This window comes from Oncorhynchus kisutch, unplaced genomic scaffold (genome assembly GCF_002021735.2).
Source record: "Oncorhynchus kisutch isolate 150728-3 unplaced genomic scaffold, Okis_V2 Okis06b-Okis10b_hom, whole genome shotgun sequence".
Lineage (NCBI taxonomy): Eukaryota > Metazoa > Chordata > Actinopteri > Salmoniformes > Salmonidae > Oncorhynchus > Oncorhynchus kisutch.
In genome coordinates this window covers 20,907,959-20,933,219 of record NW_022261983.1, presented here as the reverse complement: position 1 = coordinate 20,933,219, position 25,261 = coordinate 20,907,959, and the positions used below count along the sequence as shown (strand labels likewise).

The following is a 25,261-nucleotide window of genomic DNA, read 5'->3' as shown; positions in this document are numbered from 1 at the left end:
GAGATGAGATCCTCAGACCCCTTGTGAGACTATATGCTGGTGCGGTTGGCCCTGGGTTCCTCCTAATGCAAGACAATGCTGGACCTCATGTGGCTGGAGTGTGTCAGCAGTTCCTGCAAGAGGAAGGCATTGATGCTATGGACTGGCCCGCCCGTTCCCCAGACCTGAATCCAATTGAGCACATCTGGGACATCATGTCTCGCTCCATCCACCAATGCCACGTTGCCCCACAGACTGTCCAGGAGTTGGTGGATGCTTTAGTCCAGGTCTGGGAGGAGATCCCTCAGGAGACCATCCGCCACCTCATCAGGAGCATGCCCAGGCGTTGTAGGGAGGTCATACAGCCTCATTTTGACTTGTTTTAAGGACATTACATCAAAGTTGGATCAGCCTGTAGTGTGGTTTTCCACTTTAATTTTGAGTGTGACTCCAAATCCAGACCTCCATGGGTTGATACATTTGATTTCCATTGATAATTTGTGTGTGATTTTGTTGTCAGCACATTCAACCATGTAAAGAAACAAGTATTTAATAAGAATATTACATTCATTCAGATCTAAGATGTGTTATTTTAGTGATCCCTTATTGTTTGTAAAGGATGACGGATTAATGTCCTGTATTATGCCGTATAATCTGGAGAGAGTGGCCCAACAGCAGGGATATAATCTGGAGAGAGTGGCCCAACAGCAGGGATATAATCTGGAGAGAGTGGCCCAACAGCAGGGATATAATCTGGAGAGAGTGGCCCAACAGCAGGGATATAATCTGGAGAGAGTGGCCCAACAGCAGGGATATAATCTGGAGAGAGTGGCCCAACAGCAGGGATATAATCTGGAGAGAGTGGCCCAACAGCAGGGATATAATCTGGAGAGAGTGGCCCAACAGCAGGGATATAATCTGGAGAGAGTGGCCCAACAGCAGGGATATAATCTGGAGAGAGTGGCCCAACAGCAGGGATATAATCTGGAGAGAGTGGCCCAACAGCAGTGATATAATCTGGAGAGAGTGGCCCAACAGCAGTGATAATCTGGAGAGAGTGGCCCACAGCGGATTAATCTGGAGAAGTGGCCCAACAGCAGGGATATAATCTGGAGAGAGTGGCCCAACAGCAGGGATATAATCTGGAGAGAGTGGCCCAACAGCAGGGATATAATCTGGAGAGAGTGGCCCAACAGCAGGGATATAATCTGGAGAGAGTGGCCCAACAGCAGGATATAATCTGGAGAGAGTGGCCCAACAGCAGGTGATATAATCTGGAGAGAGTGGTCCCAACAGCAGGGATATAATCTGGAGAGAGTGGTCCAACAGCAGGGATATAATCTGGAGAGAGTGGCCCAACAGCAGGGATATAATCTGGAGAGAGTGGCCCAACAGCAGGGATATAATCTGGAGAGAGTGGCCCAACAGCAGGATATAATCTGGAGAGAGTGGCCCAACAGCAGGATATAATCTGGAGAGAGTGGCCCAACAGCAGGGATATAATCTGGAGAGAGTGGCCCAACAGCAGGGATATAATCTGGAGAGAGTGGCCCAACAGCAGTGATATAATCTGGAGAGAGTGGCCCAACAGCAGGGATATAATCTGGAGAGAGTGGCCCAACAGCAGGGATATAATCTGGAGAGAGTGGCCCAACAGCAGGGATATAATCTGGAGAGAGTGGCCCAACAGCAGGGATATAATCTGGAGAGAGTGGCCCAACAGCAGTGATATAATCTGGAGAGAGTGGCCCAACAGCAGGGATATAATCTGGAGAGAGTGGCCCAACAGCAGTGATATAATCTGGAGAGAGTGGCCCAACAGCAGGGATATAATCTGGAGAGAGTGGCCCAACAGCAGGGATATAATCTGGAGAGAGTGGCCCAACAGCAGGGATATAATCTGGAGAGAGTGGCCCAACAGCAGTGATATAATCTGGAGAGAGTGGCCCAACAGCAGGGATATAATCTGGAGAGAGTGGCCCAACAGCAGGGATATAATCTGGAGAGAGTGGCCCAACAGCAGGGATATAATCTGGAGAGAGTGGCCCAACAGCAGGGATATAATCTGGAGAGAGTGGCCCAACAGCAGTGATATAATCTGGAGAGAGTGGCCCAACAGCAGGGATATAATCTGGAGAGAGTGGCCCAACAGCAGGGATATAATCTGGAGAGAGTGGCCCAACAGCAGGGATATAATCTGGAGAGAGTGGCCCAACAGCAGGGATATAATCTGGAGAGAGTGGCCCAACAGCAGGGATATAATCTGGAGAGAGTGGCCCAACAGCAGGGATATAATCTGGAGAGAGTGGCCCAACAGCAGGGATATAATCTGGAGAGAGTGGCCCAACAGCAGGGATATAATCTGGAGAGAGTGGCCCAACAGCAGGGATATAATCTGGAGAGAGTGGCCCAACAGCAGGGATATAATCTGGAGAGAGTGGCCCAACAGCAGGGATATAATCTGGAGAGAGTGGCCCAACAGCAGGGATATAATCTGGAGAGAGTGGCCCAACAGCAGGGATATAATCTGGAGAGAGTGGCCCAACAGCAGGGATATAATCTGGAGAGAGTGGCCCAACAGCAGGGATATAATCTGGAGAAGTGGCCCAACAGCAGGGATATAATCTGGAGAGAGTGGCCCAACAGCAGGGATATAATCTGGAGAGAGTGGCCCAACAGCAGGGATATAATCTGGAGAGAGTGGCCCAACAGCAGGGATATAATCTGGAGAGAGTGGCCCAAACAGCAGGGATATAATCTGGAGAGAGTGGCCCAACAGCAGGGATATAATCTGGAGAGAGTGGCCACAGCAGGGATATAATCTGGAGAGAGTGGCCCAACAGCAGGGATATAATCTGGAGAGAGTGGCCCAACAGCAGTGATATAATCTGGAGAGAGTGGCCCAACAGCAGGGATATATCTGAGAGAGTGGCCAATCTGGAGAGAGTGGCCCAACAGCAGGGATATAATCTGGAGAGAGTGGCCCAACAGCAGGGATATAATCTGGAGAGAGTTGGCCCAACAGCAGGGATATAATCTGGAGAGAGTGGCCCAACAGCAGGGATATAATCTGGAGAGAGTGGCCCAACAGCAGGGATAAGGGTTAAGATATAAGCACCTCTCGTCACTTAGTGAAATGTTTTTACTATGAAACATGAATCAGAATAATAGTAAAAAAGTGTGAAACATTTATTTTATATTTGAGACTCTTTGCCCTGATGACAAGTTCAACTTCCACCTGGCCGTGCTGCTGCTCCAGTTTCAACTTCCACCTGACTGTGCTGCTGCTCTAGTTTCAACTTCCCCTGACTGTGCTGCTGCTCCAGTTTCAACTTCCACCTGACTGTGCTGCTGCTCTAGTTTCAACTTCCACCTGACTGTGCTGCTGCTCTAGTTTCAACTTCCACCTGACTGTGCTGCTGCTCTAGTTTCAACTTCCACCTGACTGTGCTGCTGCTCCAGTTTCAACTTCCACCTGACTGTGCTGCTGCTCTAGTTTCAACTTCCACCTGACTGTGCTGCTGCTCTAGTTTCAACTTCCACCTGACTGTGCTGCTGCTCCAGTTTCAACTTCCACCTGACTGTGCTGCTGCTCTAGTTTCAACTTCCACCTGACCATGCTGCTGCTCTAGTTTCAACTTCCACCTGACTGTGCTGCTGCTCCAGTTTCAACTTCCACCTGACTGTGCTGCTGCTCTAGTTTCAACTTCCACCTGACTGTGCTGCTGCTCTAGTTTCAACTTCCACCTGACCATGCTGCTGCTCTAGTTTCAACTTCCACCTGACTGTGCTGCTGCTCCAGTTTCAACTTCCACCTGACTGTGCTGCTGCTCCAGTTTCAACTTCCACCTGACTGTGCTGCTGCTCTAGTTTCAACTGTTCTGCCTAATTATTATTCGACCATGCTGGTCATTTATGAACATTGAACATCTTGGCCATGTTCTGTTATAATCTCCACCCGGCACAGCCAGAAGAGGACTGGCCACCCCACATAGCCTGGTTCCTCTCTAGGTTTCTTCCTAGGTATTGGCCTTTCTAGGGAGTTTTTCCTAGCCACCGTGCTTCTACACCTGCATTGCTTGCTGTTTGGGGTTTTAGGCTGGGTTTCTGTACAGCACTTTGAGATATCAGCTGATGTACGAAGGGCTATATAAATAAATTTGATTTGATTTGATCTCTGCTCCATATTAGAACAAGAGTGGCCCAACAGCAGTAGGCATCAATGATTATAGTAGTGGTGAAATGGAATCAGGGCTGAGTAAAGTAGTGGTGAAATGGAATCAGGGCTGAGTAAAGTAGTGGTGAAATGGAATCAGGTCTGAGTCAGGTAGTAGTGAAATGGGATCAGGGCTGAGTAAAGTAGTAGTGAAATGGGATCAGGGCTGAGTAAAGTAGTAGTGAAATGGGATCAGGGCTGAGTAAGGGAGTAGTGAAATGGGATCAGGGCTGAGTAAAGTAGTAGTGAAATGGGATTAGATCTGAGTAAAGTAGTAGTGAAATGGGATCAGGGCTGAGTAAGGTAGTGGTGAAATGGGATTAGGGCTGAGTAAGGGAGTAGTGAAATGGGATCAGGGCTGAGTAAAGTAGTAGTGAAATGGGATCAGGGCTGAGTAAAGTAGTGGTGAAATGGAATCAGGGCTGAGTAAAGTAGTAGTGAAATGGGATCAGGGCTGAGTAAAGTAGTGGTGAAATGGAGTCAGGGCTGAGTAAAGTAGTAGTGAAATGGGATCAGGGCTGAGTAAAGTAGTGGTGAAATGGAATCAGGGCTGAGTAAAGTAGTAGTGAAATGGGATCAGGGCTGAGTAAGGTAGTGGTGAAATGGGATTAGGTCTGAGTAAAGTAGTAGTGAAATGGGATTAGGTCTGAGTAAGGTAATAGTGAAATGGGATTAGGTTTGAGTAGGGCATCAATGATAATAGTTGTGGTGAAATGGGATTAGGGCTGAGTAAGGTAGTTGTGAAATGGGATTAGGTCTGAGTAAGGTAGTGGTGAAATGGGATCAGGTCTGAGTAAGATATCAATGATAATAGTAGTAGTGAAATGGGATCAGGGCTGAGGAAGGTAGTAGTGAAATGGGATTAGGTCTGAGTAAGGCATCAATGATGATAGGAGTGGTGAAATGGGATTAGGTCTGAGTAAAGTAGTAGTGAAATGGGATTAGGTCTGAGTAAAGTAGTAGTGAAATAGGATTAGGTCTGAGTAAGGCATCAATGATAATTGTAGTAGTGAAATGGGATTAGTGCTGAGTAAGGTAGTAGTGAAATGGGATTAGGTCTGAGTAAGGCATCAATGATAATAGTAGTAGTGAAATGGGATTAGATCTGAGGAAGGTAGTAGTGAAATGGGATTAGGTCTGAGTAAGGTAGTAGTGAAATGGGATTAGGTCTGAGTACGGCATCAATGATAATAGGAAATGCGTCTCTCCTCCCCTCTCCGTGTGTCTCCTCTCCTCCCCTCCCCGTGTGTCTCCTCTCCTCCCCTCCCCGTGTGTCTCCTCTCCTCCCCTCTCCGTGTGTCTCCTCTCCTCCCCTCTCCGTGTGTCTCCTCTCCTCCCCTCCCCGTGTGTCTCCTCTCCGTCCTCTCCTCCCCCTCTCAGTGTGTCTCCTCTCCTCCCCCTCTCTGTGTGTCTCCTCTCCTCCCCTCCCCGTGTGTCTCCTCTCCTCCCCTCTCCGTGTGTCTCCTCTCCTCCCCTCTCCGTGTGTCTCCTCTCCTCCCCTCTCCGTGTGTCTCCTCTCCTCCCCTCCCCGTGTGTCTCCTCTCCTCCCCTCTCCGTGTGTCTCCTCTCCGCCCCTCTCCGTGTGTCTCCTCTCCGCCCCTCTCCGTGTGTCTCCTCTCCGCCCCTCTCCGTGTGTCTCCTCTCCGCCCTCTCCGTGTGTCTCCTCTCCGCGCCTCTCCGTGTGTCTCCTCCCCTCTCCGTGTGTCTCCTCCCCTCTCCGTGTGTCTCCTCTCCCCCCTCTCCGTGTGTCTCCTCTCCCCCTCCCCGCGTGTCTCCTCTCCGCCCCTCTCCGCGTGTCTCCTCTCCGCCCCTCTCCGCGTGTCTCCTCTCCGCCCCTCCCCGTGTGTCTCCTCTCCGCCCCTCCCCGTGTGTCTCCTCTCCTCCCCTCCCCGTGTGTCTCCTCTCCTCCCCTCTCCGTGTGTCTCCTCTCCTCCCCTCTCCGTGTGTCTCCTCTCCTCCCCTCCCCGTGTGTCTCCTCTCCTCCCCTCTCCGTGTGTCTCCTCTCCTCCCCTCTCCGTGTGTCTCCTCTCCGCCCCTCTCCGTGTGTCTCCTCTCCGCCCCTCTCCGTGTGTCTCCTCTCCGCCCCTCTCCGTGTGTCTCCTCTCCGCCCCTCTCCGTGTGTCTCCTCTCCGTGCCTCTCCGTGTGTCTCCTCCCCTCTCCGTGTGTCTCCTCTCCCCCCCTCTCCGTGTGTCTCCTCTCCCCCCTCCCCGCGTGTCTCCTCTCCGCCCCTCTCCGCGTGTCTCCTCTCCGCCCCTCTCCGCGTGTCTCCTCTCCGCCCCTCTCCGCGTGTCTCCTCTCCGCCCCTCCCCGTGTGTCTCCTCTCCGCCCCTCCCCGTGTGTCTCCTCTCCTCCCCTCCCCTCTCCGTGTGTCTCCTCTCCTCCCCTCTCCGTGTGTCTCCTCTCCTCCCCTCCCCGTGTGTCTCCTCTCCGCCCTCTCCGTGTGTCTCCTCCCCTCCCCGTGTGTCTCCTCTCCTCCCCTCTCCGTGTGTCTCCCTCTCCTCCCCTCTCCGTGTGTCTCCTCTCCTCCCCTCCCCGTGTGTCTCCTCTCCTCCCCTCTCCGTGTGTCTCCTCTCCTCCCCTCTCCGTGTGTCTCCTCTCCGCCCCTCTCCGTGTGTCTCCTCTCCGCCCCTCTCCGTGTGTCTCCTCTCCGCCCCTCTCCGTGTGTCTCCTCTCCGTGCCTCTCCGTGTGTCTCCTCCCCTCTCCGTGTGTCTCCTCTCCCCCTCTCCGTGTGTCTCCTCTCCCCCTCCCCGCGTGTCTCCTCTCCGCCCCTCTCCGCGTGTCTCCTCTCCGCCCCTCTCCGCGTGTCTCCTCTCCGCCCCTCTCCGCGTGTCTCCTCTCCGCCCCTCTCCGCGTGTCTCCTCTCCGCCCTCCCCGTGTGTCTCCTCTCCGCCCCTCCCCGTGTGTCTCCTCTCCTCCCCTCCCCTCTCCGTGTGTCTCCTCTCCTCCCCTCTCCGTGTGTCTCCTCTCCTCCCCTCCCCGTGTGTCTCCTCTCCGCCCTCTCCGTGTGTCTCCTCCCCTCCCCGTGTGTCTCCTCTCCTCCCCTCCCCGTGTGTCTCCTCTCCTCCCCTCCCCGTGTGTCTCCTCTCCGCCCCTCTCCGTGTGTCTCCTCTCCTCCCCTCCCCGTGTGTCTCCTCTCCGCCCCCTCTCCGTGTGTCTCCCCCTCCCCGTGTGTCTCCTCTCCTCCCCTCCCCTCCCCGTGTGTCTCCTCTCCTCCCCCTCCCGTGTGTCTCCTCTCCTCCCCTCCCCGTGTGTCTCCTCTCCGCCCCCTCTCCGTGTGTCTCCTCTCCTCCCCTCCCCGTGTGTCTCCTCTCCTCCCTCCCCGTGTGTCTCCTCTCCTCCCCTCCCCGTGTGTCTCCTCTCCTCCCCTCTCCGTGTGTCTCCTCTCCGCCCCTCCCCGTGTGTCTCCTCTCCGCCCCTCCCCGTGTGTCTCCTCTCCGCCCCCTCTCCGTGTGTCTCCTCTCCGCCCCTCTCCGTGTGTCTCCTCTCCTCCCCTCTCCGTGTGTCTCCTCTCCTCCCCTCTCCGTGTGTCTCCTCTCCTCCCCTCTCCGTGTGTCTCCCCCTCTCCGTGTGTCCTCCCCCTCTCCGAGTGTCTACCCCTCTGTCTCCTCTCCCCCTCTCCGTGTGTCTCCCCCTCTGTCTCCTCTCCCCCTCTCCGTGTGTCTCCCCCTCTCCGTGTGTCTCCCCCTCTCCGAGTGTCTACCCCTCTGTCTCCTCTCCCTCTCCGTGTGTCTCCCCCTCTGTCTCCTCTCCCCCTCTCCGTGTGTCTCCCCCTCTGTCTCCTCTCCCCCTCTCCGTGTGTCTCCCCCTCTGTCTCCTCTCCCCCTCTCCGTGTGTCTCCCCCTCTCCGTGTGTCTCCCCCTCTCCGAGTGTCTACCCCTCTGTCTCCTCTCCCCCTCTCCGTGTGTCTCCCCCTCTGTCTCCTCTCCCCCTCTCCGTGTGTCTCCCCCTCTGTCTCCTCTCCCCCTCTCCGTGTGTCTCCCCTCTGTCTCCTCTCCCCCTCTCCGTGTGTCTCCCCTCTGTCTCCTCTCCCCTCTCCGTGTGTCTCCCCCTCTGTCTCCTCTCCCCCTCTCCGTGTGTCTCCCCCCTCCATCTCTCTTTTGAAGACAGGATTGTGTGTGTATGTTGTCTGGGGGATATGGGGTCGGTCTCTCTCCTTATGGAATGCATCTGCCCTGTGTTACCCCTTACCCCTTTGTGAGTGAGAGGGAGCTTTGTTTCTGGGTCTTGTCTGAAAGTCCCCTCTCCTCTCCACTACAGTAGCAGCCAGGACTGGACCAGGATCTATCTGTTAGAACCAGGACTGGACTGGACCAGGATCTATCTGTTAGAACCAGGACTGGGCTGGACCAGGATCTATCTGTTAGAACCAGGACTGGGCTGGATATTGTGTTATATTATCACTGGACCAGGTCCTATCTGTTAGAACCAGGACTGGACTGGACCAGGATCTATCTGTTAGAACCAGGACTGGACTGGACCAGGATCTATCTGTTAGAACCAGGACTGGACTGGACCAGGATCTATCTGTTAGAACCAGGACTGGACTGGACCAGGATCTATCTGTTAGAACCAGGACTGGGCTACTATGTCCGTCTGTTTGTTATCAATACTCTGACATCAGGCAAATATTTACTCTACGGATGGCAGGGTCTTTCACCTCCTCTAGTGGACCTTGTTCTGGGGCTGCGTCCCCATACTCTAATGCAGATTCCTCCTGGGGCTGTGTCCCCATACTCTAATGCAGATTCCTCCTGGGGCTGTGTCCCCGTACTCTAATGCAGATTCCTCCTGGGGCTGTCTCTCCATCCTCTAATCCAGATTCCTCCTGGGGCTGTGTCTCCATCCTCTAATCCAGATTCCTCCTGGGGCTGTGTCTCCATCCTCTAATCCAGATTCCTTCTGGGGGCTGTGTCTCCCATACTCTAATCCAGATTCCCCCTGGGGCAGTTTCTCCATCCTATAATCCAGATTCCCCCTGGGGCTGCGTCCCATACTCTAATCCAGATTCCTCCTGGGGCAGTTTCTCCATCCTATAATCCAGATTCCCCCTGGGGCTGCGTCTCCATACTCTAATACAGATTCCTTATCTAGCATCTGTCTTCCTGTTCTGTAGGTCTGGGTTCTGTGCTAGAATGTCTTCTGTGTTCTCTTTTGGAGTTCTAGAAATGTGTTCTGTGTTCTCTTTTGCAGTACTAGAATGTGTTCTGTGTTCTCTTTTGCAGTACTAGAATGTGTTCTGTGTTCTCTTTTGGAGTTCTAGAATGTCTTCTGTGATCTCTTTTGGAGTGCTAGAATGTCTTCTGTGTTCTCTTTTGGAGTTCTAGAATGTCTTCTGTGTTCTCTTTTGGAGTTCTAGAATGTCTTCTGTGTTCTCTTTTGGAGTTCTAGAATGTCTTCTGTGTTCTCTTTTGGAGTTCTAGAATGTCTTCTGTGTTCTCTTTTGGAGTTCTAGAATGTCTTCTGTGTTCTCTTTTGGAGTTCTAGAATGTCTTCTGTGTTCTCTTTTGGAGTGCTAGAATGTCTTCTGTGTTCTCTTTTGGAGTGCTAGAATGTCTTCTGTGTTCTCTTTTGGAGTTCTAGAATGTGTTCTGTGTTCTCTTTTGCAGTACTAGAATGTGTTCTGTGTTCTCTTTTGCAGTACTAGAATGTGTTCTGTGTTCTCTTGTAGAACGTTGTGTTGTGGAGTTCTCTCTGTGTGTCTGATGAAACCCAGCTGTAGAGACAGATACGCCCATTCATCCTCTAATACTCCTCCCTCTGTCTCTTTCTCCGTCTCTCTGTTTCTACTTCTCTCCCTCTCTTTCTCTCTCTCTTTCTCTCTCTCTCTCTCTCTCTCTCTCTCCTCTCATTAGCATTCTAATGGGGCATCGTGGACTCAAAAAGAGGAGCTTTAAATCAGCCTCTCCCTCTCCACCCTTCTCTCTCCCTCTCCACCCTTCTCTCTCCCTCTCCACCCTTCTCTCTCCCTCTCCACCCTTCTCTCTCCCTCTCCACCCTTCTCTCTCCCTCTCCACCCTTCTCTCCACCTCTCTCCCTTTTCTCTTCCTCTCCACTCTTCTCTCCACCTCTCTCCCTCTCCACCCTTCTCTCCACCTCTCCCTCTCCACCCTTCTCTCCACCTCTCCCTCTCCACCCTTCTCTCCACCCTTGTCTCCACCCTTGTCTCCACCTCTCTCTCTCTCTCCACCCTTGTCTCCACCTCTCTCTCTCCACCCTTGTCTCCACCTCTCTCTCTCCACCCTTGTCTCCACCTCTCTCTCTCCACCCTTGTCTCCACCTCTCTCTCTCCACCCTTGTCTCCACCTCTCTCTCCACCCTTGTCTCCACCTTCTCTCTCTCTCCACCCTTGTCTCCACCTCTCTCTCTCTCTCCACCCTTGTCTCCACCTCTCTCTCTCTCTCCACCCTTATCTCCACCTCTCTCTCTCTCTCCACCCTTATCTCCACCTCTCTCTCTCTCTCCACCCTTGTCTCCACCTCTCTCTCTCCACCCTTGTCTCCACCTCTCTCCCTCTCCACCCTTGTCTCCATCTCTCTCTTTTCACTCTCTCTCTCTCTCTCTCCACCTCGCTCGCTCTCTCTCCACCTCGCTCGCTCGCTCGCTCTCCACCTCGCTCGCTCGCTCTCTCTCCACCTCGCTCGCTCTCTCTCCACCTCGCTCGCTCTCTCTCCACCTCGCTCGCTCTCTCTCCACCTCGCTCGCTCTCTCCACCTCGCTCGCTCTCTCTCCACCTCGCTCGCTCTCTCTCCACCTCGCTCGCTCTCTCTCCACCTCGCTCGCTCTCTCTCCACCTCGCTCGCTCTCTCTCCACCTCGCTCGCTCGCTCTCACCCTGCTCGCTCGCTCTCTCTCCACCTCGCTCGCTCCGCTCTCTCTCATCCACCTCGCTCGCTCGCTCGGCTCGCTCTCTCTCTCCACCTCGCTCGCTCCGCTCTCTCTCTCTCTCCACCTCGCTCGCTCTCTCTCTCTCTCCACCTCGCTCGCTCGCTCTCTCTCTCCACCTCGCTCGCTCTCTCTCTCCACCTCGCTCGCTCTTGCCACCTCGGCTCGCTCGCTCTCTCTCTCTCTCTCCACCTCGCTCACTCGCCCTCTCTCTCCACCTCGCTCGCTCGCTCTCTCTCTCCACCTCGCTCGCTCGCTCGCTCTCATCTCTCCACCTCGCTCGCTTCTCCTCTCTCTCTCCACCTCGCTCGCTCGCTCGCTCTCTCTCTCCACCTCGCTCGCTCTCTCTCTCCACCTCGCTCGCTCGCTCTTGCCACCTCGCTCGCTCGCTCTCTCTCTCTCTCCACCTCGCTCACTCGCCTCTCTCATCCACCTCGCTCGCTCCCTCTCTCCAGCTCGCTCGCTCCTCTCTCCACCTCGCTCGCTCGCTCTCTCTCCACCTCGCTCGCGCTCTCTCTCTCTCTCTCTCTCTCCACCTCGCTCGCCATCTCTCTCCCCCTCGCTCGCTCTCTCCTGCTCGCTCTCTCCACCTCGCTCGCTCTCTCCACCTCGCTCGCTCTCTCCACCTCGCTCCCTCTCCACCTCGCTCCCTCTCCACCTCGCTCCACCTCGCTTCCACCTCGCTCCACCTCGCTCCACCTCGCTCCCTCTCTCCACCTCGCTCCCTCTCTCCACCTCGGCTCCCCTCTCTCCACCTCGCTCCCTCTCTCCACCTCGCTCCCTCTCTCCACCTCGCTCCCTCTCCACCTCGCTCCCTCTCCACCTCGCTCCCTCTCCACCTCGCTCCCCTCCTCCTCTCCCTCTCTCCACCTCGCTCCCTCTCTCCCTCTCTCCACCTCGCTCCCTCTCTCCACCTCGCTCCCTCTCTCCACCTCGCTCCCTCTCTCCACCTCGCTCCCTCTCTCCACCTCGCTCCCTCTCTCCACCTCGCTCCCTCTCTCCACCTCGCTCCCTCTCTCCACCTCGCTCCCTCTCTCCACCTCGCTCCCTCTCTCCACCTCGCTCCCTCTCTCCACCTCGCTCCCTCTCTCCACCTCGCTCCCTCTCTCCACCTCGCTCGCTCCCTCTCTCCACCTCGCTCGCTCCCTCTCTCCACCTCGCTCGCTCCCTCTCTCCACCTCGCTCGCTCTCTCTCTCACCTCGCTCGCTCCCTCTCTCTCACCTCGCTCGCTCCCTCTCTCCACCTCGCTCGCTCCCTCTCTCCACCTCGCTCGCTCCCTCTCTCCACCTCGCTCGCTCCCTCTCTCCACCTCGCTCTCTTCCACCTCGCTCGCTCCCTCTCTCCACCTCGCTCCCTCTCTCCACCTCGCTCCCTCTCTCCACCTCGCTCCCTCTCTCCACCTCGCTCCCTCTCTCCACCTCGCTCCCTCTCTCCACCTCTCGCTCTGCTCTCCACCTCGCTCCCTCTCCACCTCGCTCCCTCTCTCCACCTCGCTCCCTCTCTCCACCTCGCTCCCTCTCTCCACCTCGCTCTGCTCTCTACCTCGCTCCCTCTCCACCTCGCTCCCTCTCCACCTCTCGCTCTGCTCTCCTTCAGCCAGTTTCTTCTTATAGACTCAAAGTTGAATTCCCTCCTCTTTCCTCATTCATTACTTCACACACCCATCCTGTTGCTCTGAGCTCAGTAGGCTTTTGTTGCAGGCTCTGTTAAGAGGTGTGTGGGTTGGTTCTCCAGAGAGGGGCTGCTTGGCCTGACTGAGACAGACATGAGCCAGAGGCTGGGTGGGTTGGTTCTCCAGAGAGGGGCTGCTTGGCCTGACTGAGACAGACATGAACCAGAGGCTGGGTGGGTTGGCTGGGTCTGTGTGTGAGAGAGATGATGGACTGTGTACCTCTACTACCTGTTTCGAGGCTGTTGAGTCTGCCGATAAGAATGTGGTGATTGACAGAGTCGAAAGCCTTGGCAAGGTCGATGAAGACGGCTGCACAGTACTGTTTTTTTTTATCGATTGGGGTTACGATATCGTTTAGGACCTTGAGCGTGGCTGAGGTGCACCCGTGACCAGCTCGGAAACCAGATTGCGTAGCGGAGAAGGTACGGTGGGATTCGAGATGGTCGGTGATCTGTTTGTTGACTTGGCTTTTGAAGACTTTAGAAAGGCAGGGCAGGATGGATTAAGGTCTATAACAGTTTGGGTCTAGAGTGTCTCCCCCTTTGAAGAGGGGGATGACCGCGGCCACTTTCCAGTCTTTAGGCATGTAGAGCGGGACTAGGGACTCCGCAGTAAAACAAAACAATGGTAACTACCCTAAACAACAGTATACAAGGCATATTGACATTAGAGAGACATAAAGCAGGTGTTGATTGGGAGGGCTAAGACAACTGCGTGTAAACAGCTTAGACAACAACAACAACAGCGGGTAAATAGCGATGAATGGGCAGCGAGGGGTCAGTTAGCTACACACAGGGCCTGAGTTCGAGGCTGGGGTCGATATATACACCTAAATGAAGTACCGTGTTAATGAACTGTCCAGTTCAGCCAAATGATCATAGGGTCCAATAAACAGCAATGGACAAAACATAAGCCGCTCTGCAGTCGTCACTACGCTAGGCGAGCGGGAGGCACGGCGTTCAGGAAGCTAGCGGGCCTAGCAGATGGATGATCACCAACGACGCAGAGGCCGGTTGAGAGCACATCGGTAGAAATACGTCAGCAGACCAGTCGTGATGGATCGGCTCCGTGTGGACAAAGGGTCCAGGCCAATTGACAAGAGAGGTGTTGTAGTTGGTGTACTTCGTTTGCTAGCCGGGGGAATGGGCCTAGCTCGAGGCTAACTGGTGCTTGCTTCTGGACAAGGGCGTTAGCCACGATAGCCACTTGGTAGCAGCTAGCTAGCTGCGATGGTCCGGTGTAATGGTCCAGAGCGTTCGACAGGAATCCGGTGATGTAGTGGAGAGAAAGAGAGAAAGAAAGCAGTTCTATATGCTCAGGGCTGATTTCACTCTGTGCAGACTGGCAGATATTATCTGGACTATCCGGGCTAAAGCGGCTGGTGTCTGAGCTAAAGGTAAAGACTGCTAACAGTGGCTAACAATGACTAAATAGCTAGTAGCTAATTTGCTGGCTGGCTACTGAAGGCTGGCTACTGAAGGCTAGCTGCTGATGGAGATTCCAGTTATAAGGTCTATAAAATAGCAGATCTGTACCACGTTGTGGGAGGCGGGTTGCAGGAAGGTATTTAATTAGAAAATGGAAAAAGAGATGGAAATGTATACAGAAAAAAGCTCAATATTTATTAATATCTACACGGGACAAAAACACGGGACAAAAACACGGGACAAAAACACGGGACACAAACACGGGACAAAAACACGGGACAAAAACACGAGACAAAAACAAACACGTCTTGCTGCTACGCCATCTTGGTCACTGATGTTGTAGCTAGCTCTAGTTGTGTGTTGTAGTTGTGTCGTAGCTAGCTCTAGTTGTGTGTTGTAGTTGTGTTGTAGCTAGCTCTAGTTGTGTGTTGTAGTTGTATTGTAGCTAGCTCTAGTTGTGTGTTGTAGTTATGTTGTAGCTAGCTCTAGTTGTGTGTTGTACTTATGTTGTAGCTAGCTCTAGTTGTGTGTTGTAGTTATAGTGTAGCTAGCTCTAGTTGTGTGTTGTAGTTATAGTGTAGCTAGCTCTAGTTGTGTGTTGTAGTTATGTTGTAGCTAGCTCTAGTTGTGTGTTGTAGTTATATTGTAGCTAGCTCTAGTTGTGTTGTAGTTATATTGTAGCTAGCTCTAGTTGTGTGTTGTAGTTATAGTGTAGCTAGCTCTAGTTGTGTGTTGTAGTTATAGTGTAGCTAGCTCTAGTTGTGTGTTGTAGTTATGTTGTAGCTAGCTCTAGTTGTGTGTTGTAGTTATGTTGTAGCTCGCTCTAGTTGTGTGTTGTAGTTATAGTGTAGCTAGCTCTAGTTGTGTGTTGTAGTTATAGTGTAGCTAGCTCTAGTTGTTTGTTGTAGTTATGTTGTAGCTAGCTCTAGTTGTGTGTTGTAGTTATGTTGTAGCTAGCTCTAGTTGTGTGTTGTAGTTATGTTGTAGCTAGCTCTAGCTATGCTGGATTATGTAGTAGCTAGCTCTAAATGTGTCAGAGTTGAGGACAATGATTCTGTTGGTCGTTATTCAGACCGTGAAATCTCTTTATCCTCGCTAGCGCTTCCCTTACGCATCACTGCACGAATACACAGCCCCGCTCCCTGTGTGTCAGAGAGAGAGTTTCAGTAATTATGGGTAAGACACTGTAGACACACAATGATCATGTACAACTTTTATGTTTGTGTAGATCTGGTATAGATGATAGACATGGCGGTGAATAGTAGTTAATTCAACAGGTAGATCAGGTATATAGACATGGTGGTGGTGAATAGTAGTTAATTCAACAGGTAGATCAGGTATATAGACATGGCGGTGAATAGTAGTTAATTCAACAGGTAGATCAGGTATATAGACATGGTGGTGGTGAATAGTAGTTAATTCAACAGGTAGATCAGGTATATAGACATGGTGGTGGTGAATAGTAGTTAATTCAACAGGTAGATCAGGTATATAGACATGGTGGTGAATAGTAGTTCATTCAACAGGTAGATCAGGTATATAGACATGGTGGTGGTGGTGGTGAATAGTAGTTAATTCAACAGGTAGATCAGGTATATAGACATGGTGGTGAATAGTAGTTAATTCAACAGGTAGATCAGGTATATAGACGTGGTGGTGAATAGTAGTTAATTCAACCGGTAGATCAGGTATATAGACATGGTGGTGGTGGTGGTGAATAGTAGTTAATTCAACAGGTAGATCAGGTATATAGACATGGTGGTGAATAGTAGTTAATTCAACAGGTAGATCAGGTATATAGACATGGTGGTGAATAGTAGTTAATTCAACAGGTAGATCAGGTATATAGACGTGGTGGTGAATAGTAGTTAATTCAACAGGTAGATCAGGTATATAGACGTGGTGGTGAATAGTAGTTAATTCAACCGGTAGATCAGGTATATAGACATGGTGGTGGTGGTGAATAGTAGTTAATTCAACAGGTAGATCAGGTATATAGACGTGGTGGTGAATAGTAGTTAATTCAACAGGTAGATCAGGTATATAGACATGGTGGTGGTGAATAGTAGTTAATTCAACAGGTAGATCAGGTATATAAGACATGGTGGTGGTGGTGGTGAATAGTAGTTAATTCAACAGGTAGATCAGGTATATAAGACATGGTGGTGGTGGTGGTGAATAGTAGTTAATTCAACAGGTAGATCAGGTATATAAGACATGGTGGTGGTGGTGAATAGTAGTTAATTCAACAGGTAGATCAGGTATATAGACATGGTAGTCTAAGATGAGATGAGGCCTGTAATGTTTATCATAGGTACGCTTAAACTATGACAGACAAAATGAGAAAAGAAAATCCAGAAAATCACATTGTAGGATTTTTAATGAATTTATTTGCAAATTATGGTGGAAAATAAGTATTTGGTCAATAACAAAAGTTTATCTCAATACTTCGTTATATACCCTTTGTTGGCAATGACAGAGGTCAAACGTTTTCTGTAAGTCTTCACAAGGTTTTCACACACTGTTGCTGGTATTTTGGCCCATTCCTCCATGCAGATCTCCTCTAGAGCAGTGATATTTTGGGGCTGTTGCTGGGCAACACGGACTTTCAACTCCCTCCAAAGATTTTCTATGGGGTTGAGATCTGGAGACTGGCTAGGCCACTGGCTAGGCCACTCCAGGACCTTGAAATGCTTCTTACGAAGCCACTCCTTCGTTGCCCGGGCGGTGTGTTTGGGATCATTGTCATGCTGAAAGACCCAGCCACGTTTCATCTTCAATGCCCTTACTGATGGAAGGAGGTTTTCACTCAAAATCTCACGATACATGGCCCCATTCATTCTTTCCTTTACACGGATCAGTCGTCCTGGTCCCTTTGCAGAAAAACAGTCCCAAAGCATGATGTTTCCACCCCCATGCTTCACAGTAGGTATGGTGTTCTTTGGATGCAATTCAGCATTCTTTGTCCTCCAAACACGACGAGTTGAGTTTTTACCAAAAGGTTATATTTTGGTTTCATCTGACCATATAACATTCTCCCAATCTTCTTCTGGATCATCCAAATGCTCTCTAGCAAACTTCAGACGGGCCTGGACATGTACTGGCTTAAGCAGGGGGACACGTCTGGCACTGCAGGATTTGAGTCCCTGGCGGCGTAGTGTGTTACTGATGGTAGGCTTTGTTACTTTGGTCCCAGCTCTCTGCAGGTCATTCACTAGGTCCCCCCGTGTGGTTCTGGGATTTTTGCTCACCGTTCGGGTGATTATTTTGACCCCACGGGGTGAGATCTTGCGTTGAGCCCCAGATCGAGGGAGATTATCAGTGGTCTTGTATGTCTTCCATTTCCTAATAATTGCTCCCACAGTTGATTTCTTCAAACCAAGCTACTTACCTATTGCAGATTCAGTCTTCCCAGCCTGGTGCAGGTCTACAATTTTGTTTCTTGTGTCCTTTGACAGCTCTTTGGTCTTGGCCATAGTGGAGTTTGGAGTGTGACTGTTTGAGGTTGTGGACAGGTGTCTTTTATACTGATAACCATTTCAAACAGGTGCCATTAATACAGGTAACGAGTGGAGGACAGAGGAGCCTCTTAAAGAAGTTATATATAGCTGTGTGTATATAGCTGTGTGTGTGTATAGCTGTGTGTGTATATAGCTGTGTGTGTATATAGCTGTGTGTATATAGCTGTGTGTATATAGCTGTGTGTATATAGCTGTGTGTATATAGCTGTGTGTGTATATAGCTGTGTGTGTATAGCTGTGTGTGTATATAGCTGTGTGTGTATATAGCTGTGTGTGTATATAGCTGTGTGTATATAGCTGTGTGTATATAGCTGTGTGTATATAGCTGTGTGTATATAGCTGTGTGTATATAGCTGTGTGTATATAGCTGTGTGTGTGTATATAGCTGTGTGTGTGTGTGTATATAGCTGTGTGTGTGTGTGTATATAGCTGTGTGTGTGTGTGTATATAGCTGTGTGTGTGTGTATATAGCTGTGTGTGTGTGTGTATATAGCTGTGTGTGTGTGTGTATATAGCTGTGTGTGTGTATATAGCTGTGTATATAGCTGTGTGTGTGTATATAGCTGTGTGTGTGTATATAGCTGTGTGTGTGTATATAGCTGCGTGTGTATATAGCTGTGTGTGTGTATATAGCTGTGTGTATATAGCTGTGTGACTGACTGTGCTGTGTGTATAGCTGTGTGTGTATAGCTGTGTGTGTATAGCTGTGTGTGTATATAGCTGTGTGTGTATATAGCTGTGTGTGTGTATATAGCTGTGTGTATATAGCTGTGTGTATATAGCTGTGTGAACTGACTGTGCTGTGTGTATATAGCTGTGTGTATATAGCTGTGTGTGTATATAGCTGTGTGTGTATATAGCTGTGTGTGTATATAGCTGTGTGTGTATATAGCTGTGTGTGTATATAGCTGTGTGTGTATATAGCTGTGTGTATATAGCTGTGTGTGTATAGCTGTGTGTGTATAGCTGTGTGTATATAGCTGTGTGTATATAGCGGTGTGTATATAGCTGTGTGTATATAGCTGTGTGTATATATAGCTGTGTGTGTATATAGCTGTGTGTGTATATAGCTGTGTGTGTATAGCTGTGTGTGTATAGCTGTGTGTATAGCTGTGTGTATAGCTGTGTGTATAGCTGTGTGTATATAGCTGTGTGTATATAGCTGTGTGTTGTATAGCTGTGTGTATAGCTGGTGTGTATAGCTGTGTTGTATATAGCTGTGTGTGTATAGCTGTGTGTATATAGCTGTGTGTATATAGCTGTGTGTATATAGCTGTGTATATAGCTGTGTGTGTATAGCTGTGTATATAGCTGTGTGTGTATAGCTGTGTATATAGCTGTGTTGGTATAGCTGTGTGTGTATAGCTGTGTATATTATAGCTGTGTATATAGCTGTGTGTATATAGCTGTGTATATAGCTGTGTGTGTATAGCTGTGTGTGTATAGCTGTTGTGTATAGCTGTGTGTGTATAGCTGTGTGTGTATAGCTGTGTGTGTATATAGCTGTGTGTGTATAGCTGTGTGTGTATAGCTGTGTGTGGTATATAGCTGGGTGTATATATAGCTGTGTGTATATAGCTGTGTGTGTATATAGCTGTGTGTGTATTAGCTGTGTGTATATAGCTTGTGGTATAGCTTGTGTGTATATAGCTGTGTGTGTGTATAGCTGTGTGTATATAGCTGTGTGTGTATATAGCTGTGTGTGTATAGCTGTGTGTATATAGCTGTGTGTGTATAGCTGTGTGTGTATAGCTGTGTATATAGCTGTGTGTGTATAGCTGTGTGTGTGTATAGCTGTGTGTGTATAGCTGTGTGTATATAGCTGTGTGTATATAGCTGTGTGTATATAGCTGTGTGTGTATATAGCTGTGTGTGTATATAGCTGTGTGTGTATATAGCTGTGTGTATATATAGCTGTGTGTATATAGCTGTGTGTATAGCTGTGTGTATATAGCTGTGTGTGTATATAGCTGTGTGTATATAGCTGTGTGTGTATAGCTGTGTGTGTATAGCTGTGTATATAGCTGTGTGTGTATAGCTGTGTGTGTATATAGCTGTGTGTATATAGCTGTGTGTATATAGCTGTGTGTGTATAGCTGTGTATATAGCTGTGTGTATATAGGCTGTGTGTATATAGCTGTGTGTATATAGCTGTGTGTATATAGCTGTGTGTGTATAGCTGTGTGTATATAGCTGTGTGTGTATATAGCTGTGGTGTATATAGCTGTGTGTATATAGCTGTGTGTAGTATATAGCTGTGTGTATATAGCTGTGTGTGTATATAGCTGTGTGTGTATATAGCTGTGTGTATAGCTGTGTGTATATAGCTGTGTGTATATAGCTGTGTGTATATAGCTGTGGTATATAGCTGTGTATATAGCTGTGTGTATATAGCTGTGTATATAGCTGTGTGTATATAGCTGTGTGTATATAGCTGTGTGTATATAGCTGTGTGTGTATATAGCTGTGTGTGTATATAGCTTGTGTGTATATAGCTGTGTGTATTAGCTGTGTGTATATAGCTGTGTGTATATAGCTGTTGTGTATATAGCTGTGTGTATATAGCTGTGTGTATAGCTGTGTGTATATAGCTGTGTGTGTATATAGCTGTGTGTATATAGCTGGGTGTGTATAGCTGTGTATATAGCTGTGTGTATATAGCTTGTGTGTATATAGCTGTGTGTGTATATAGCTGTGTGTGTATATAGCTGTGTGTATATAGCTGTGTGTATATAGCTGTGTGTATATAGCTGTGTGTATATATAGCTGTGTGTATATAGCTGTGTGTATATAGCTGTGTGTATATAGCTGTGTGTATATAGCTGTGTGTGTATAGCTGTGTGTATATAGCTGTGTGTATATAGCTGTGTATATATAGCTGTGTGTATATAGCTGTGTGTATAGCTGTGTGTGTATATAGCTGTGTGTATATAGCTGTGTATATAGCTGTGTGTATATAGCTGTGTGTATATAGCTGTGTGTATATAGCTGTGTGTGTATATAGCTGTGTGTATAGCTGTGTGTATATAGCTGTGTGTATATAGCTGTGTGTATATAGCTGTGTGTGTGTATAGCTGTGTATATAGCTGTGTGTATATAGCTGTGTGTATATAGCTGTGTGTATAGCTGTGTATATATAGCTGTGTGTATAGCTGTGTGTATAGCTGTGTGTATATAGCTGTGTGTATAGCTGTGTGTATATAGCTGTGTGTATATAGCTGTGTATATATAGCTGTGTGTATATAGCTGTGTGTATATAGCTGTGTGTGTATATAGCTGTGTGTATATAGCTGTGTATATATAGCTGTGTGTATATAGCTGTGTATATATAGCTGTGTGTATAGCTGTGTGTATAGCTGTGTGTATATAGCTGTGTGTGTATATAGCTGTGTGTATATAGCTGTGTATATATAGCTGTGTGTATATAGCTGTGTGTGTATATAGCTGTGTGTATATAGCTGTGTGTATATAGCTGTGTATATATAGCTGTGTGTATATAGCTGTGTGTATAGCTGTGTGTGTATAGCTGTGTGTATATAGCTGTGTGTATATAGCTGTGTGTATATAGCTGTGTATATATAGCTGTGTGTGTGTATATAGCTGTGTGTGTATAGCTGTGTGTGTATAGCTGTGTGTATATAGCTGTGTGTATATAGCTGTGTGTATATATAGCTGTGTGTGTATAGCTGTGTGTATATATATATCTGTATTCCTTGACTGTGCTGTTAGTTATGGATCTCCAGGGGTGGAGTTTACAGGACTACACAGAGACGCTGCAGCCGTAGCGCAGATACACTTCCTCCAAGGACAGGTAAGACTGTTAGGTCACTTCCTGTAGAACAGGTAAGACTGTAAGGTCACTTCCTCCAAGGACAGGTAATACTGTTAGGTCACTTCCTGTAGAACCGGTAAGACTGTAAAGCCACTTCCTGTAGAACAGGTAAGACTGTAAAGCCACTTCCTGTAGAACAGGTAAGACTGTAAGGCCACTTCCTGTAGAACAGGTAAGACTGTAAGGCCACTTCCTTCAAGGACGGGTAATACTGTTAGGTCACTTCCTCCAAGGACGGGTAAGACTGTTAGGTCACTTCCTCCAAGGACGGGTAAGACTGTTAGGTCACTTCCTCCAAGGACGGGTAAGACTGTTAGGTCACTTCCTCCAAGGACGGGTAAGACTGTTAGGTCACTTCCTGTAGGACGGGTAAGACTGTAAGGTCACTTCTTCTACAGATATGCTTAGACGAGGAGGTCTTCGGTTTTGTTCCCATTTGAGAGATCTGGGATTTCTCCAGAATTTCAGCCAGTATTTAGGTCAGGAATGGGCCACTAACTAAAATGCTTTATTGTGCTCCAACAATCATGACAATATGCAATGATTTTATCTATCTTAATATTTCATGACAATATGAAATGATTTTTGTCCAATTTGTCATGAAAATGCGCTGAGGGGAAAAGTTTGTTGGCGTGGCTTGAACCATATTATGTGGTAGATTTGAATTTAATAGGGATCCCCATTAGTTCCTGCCAAGGCAGCAGCTACTCTTCCTGGGGTTTATTATGGATCCCCATTAGTTCCTGCAGCAGCTACTCTTCCTGGGGTTTATTATGGATCCCCATTAGTTCCTGCCAAGGCGGCAGCTACTCTTCCTGGGGTTTATTATGGATCCCCATTAGTTCCTGCAGCAGCTACTCTTCCTGGGGTTTATTATGGATCCCCATTAGTTCCTGTCAAGGCGGCAGCTACTCTTCCTGGGGTTTATTATGGATCCCCATTAGTTCCTGCCAAGGCGGCAGCTACTCTTCCTGGGGTTTATTATGGATCCCCATTAGTTCCTGCAGCAGCTACTCTTCCTGGGGTTTGTTATGGATCCCCATTAGTTCCTGCCAAGGCGGCAGCTACTCTTCCTGGGGTTTATTATGGATCCCCATTAGTTCCTGCCAAGGCGGCAGCTACTCTTCCTGGGGTTTATTCATGGATCCTCATTAGTTCCTGCCAAGGCGGCAGCTACTCTTCCTGGGGTTTGTTATGGATCCCCATTAGTTCCTGCCAAGGCAGCGGCTACTCTTCCTGGGGTTTATTATGGATCTCCATTAGTTCCTGCCAAGGCGGCAGCTACTCTTCCTGGGGTTTATTATGGATCCCCATTAGTTCCTGCAGCAGCTACTCTTCCTGGGGTTTGTTATGGATCCCCATTAGTTCCTGCCAAGGCAGCAGCTACTCTTCCTGGGGTTTATTAAGGATCCCCATTAGTTCCTGCCAAGGCAGCAGCTACTCTTCCTGGGGTTTATTAAGGATCCCCATTAGTTCCTGCCAAGGCAGCAGCTACTCTTCCTGGGGTTTGTTATGGATCCCCATTAGTTCCTGCCAAGGCAGCAGCTACTCTTCCTGGGGTTTATTATGGATCCCCATTAGTTCCTGCCAAGGCGGCAGCTACTCTTCCTGGGGTTTATTATGGATCCCCATTAGTTCCTGCCAAGGCGGCAGCTACTCTTCCTGGGGTTTATTATGGATCCCCATTAGTTCCTGTCAAGGCAGCAGCTACTCTTCCTGGGGTTTATTATGGATCCCCATTAGTTCCTGCCAAGGCGGCAGCTACTCTTCCTGGGGTTTATTATGGATCCCCATTAGTTCCTGCCAAGGCGGCAGCTACTCTTCCTGGGATTTATTATGGATCCCCATTAGTTCCTGCCAAGGCGGCAGCTACTCTTCCTGGGGTTTATTATGGATCCCCATTAGTTCCTGCCAAGGCGGCAGCTACTCTTCCTGGGGTTTATTATGGATCCCCATTAGTTCCTGCAGCAGCTACTCTTCCTGGGGTTTGTTATGGATCCCCATTAGTTCCTGCCAAGGCGGCAGCTACTCTTCCTGGGGTTTATTATGGATCCCCATTAGTTCCTGCCAAGGCAGCAGCTACTCTTCCTGGGGTTTGTTATGGATCCCCATTAGTTCCTGCCAAGGCAGCAGCTACTCTTCCTGGGGTTTATTATGGATCCCCATTAGTTCCTGCAGCAGCTACTCTTCCTGGGGTTTATTATGGATCCCCATTAGTTCCTGCCAAGGCAGCAGCTACTCTTCCTGGGGTTTGTTATGGATCCCCATTAGTTCCTGCCAAGGCAGCAGCTACTCTTCCTGGGGTTTGTTATGGATCCCCATTAGTTCCTGCCAAGGCAGTAGCTACTCTTCCTGGGGTTTATTATGGATCCCCATTAGTTCCTGCCAAGGCAGCAGCTACTCTTCCTGGGGTTTGTTATGGATCCCCATTAGTTCCTGCCAAGGCAGCAGCTACTCTTCCTGGGGTTTATTATGGATCCCCATTAGTTCCTGCAGCAGCTACTCTTCCTGGGGTTTGTTATGGATCCCCATTAGTTCCTGCAGCAGCTACTCTTCCTGGGGTTTGTTATGGATCCCCATTAGTTCCCGCCAAGGCAGCAGCTACTCTTCCTGGGGTTTGTTATGGATCCCCATTAGTTCCTGCCAAGGCAGCGGCTACTCTTCCTGGGGTTTATTATGGATCCCCATTAGTTCCTGCCAAGGCAGCAGCTACTCTTCCTGGGGTTTGTTATGGATCCCCATTAGTTCCTGCAGCAGCTACTCTTCCTGGGGTTTATTATGGATCCCCATTAGTTCCTGCCAAGGCAGCAGCTACTCTTCCTGGGGTTTGTTATGGATCCCCATTAGTTCCTACAGCAGCCACTCTTCCTGGGGTTTATTATGGATCCCCATTAGTTCCTGCCAAGGCAGCAGCTACTCTTCCTGGGGTTTATTATGGATCCCCATTAGTTCCTGCCAAGGCAGCAGCTACTCTTCCTGGGGTTTATTATGGATCCCCATTAGTTCCTGCCAAGGCAGCAGCTACTCTTCCTGGGGTTTATTATGGATCCCCATTAGTTCCTCTCAAGGCAGCAGCTACTCTTCCTGGGGTTTGTTATGGATCCCCATTAGTTCCTGCAGCAGCTACTCTTCCTGTTGGTTAAATATGCCCTCGCATAATTTGCAGGCAATTGTTGATTTGACAAAAATATGTGCGATGTTGTGTGATCCTGGATTTGACTGTGAGGATTGCACTGTTGGGATTTAAATAGTTTAACTGCACAAATCAGTTGACTGCATACCCACAAGCCTCTGCAGCCCCTCATGATGTCAGATATTTTGTAGCCCCACCCCCCCCCCCCATCAAAGTTGTCCATCCCTGGTTTTAGGTGCTAGGTTTATTTTTATTGACAAATTCACCCTTCAGTCCCCCCTTCCTGGTCTGTGATGTCATCCTGGTGTTGTGCTCTGATAGGGCCGTCTGTTGTCGCTGCTTGATGACAACACGCTGCACCTGTGGGAGCTGGGCGGAGCTTCCCGGGACAGGGGAGGGGCTAAGAGCGAGGGTGTGGTCTACCTGGAAGAAAAACGCAACTACAGTCTCCTGGGACGACCTGGACTAGAGAGCTGCAGGTACACACACACCCCCCCACACACACACACACCACACACACCGCACACACCACACACACACACGACACACACAACACACACACACCACACGACACACACGACACACACACCGCACACA

The 25,261-nt window shown here is 49.5% G+C and overlaps 1 protein-coding gene across 1 annotated transcript in view; it reads left to right on the top strand.

Moving 5' to 3' along the window:
- LOC109887163 (lethal(2) giant larvae protein homolog 1-like) overlaps positions 1-25,261 on the top strand; it is an 83,041-nt gene that overhangs the window by 9,334 nt on the left and 48,446 nt on the right. Inside the window, 2 exon segments of the mRNA XM_031814238.1 lie at positions 21,429-21,510; positions 24,986-25,143. Coding sequence (XP_031670098.1) covers positions 21,429-21,510; positions 24,986-25,143 — 240 coding nt within the window.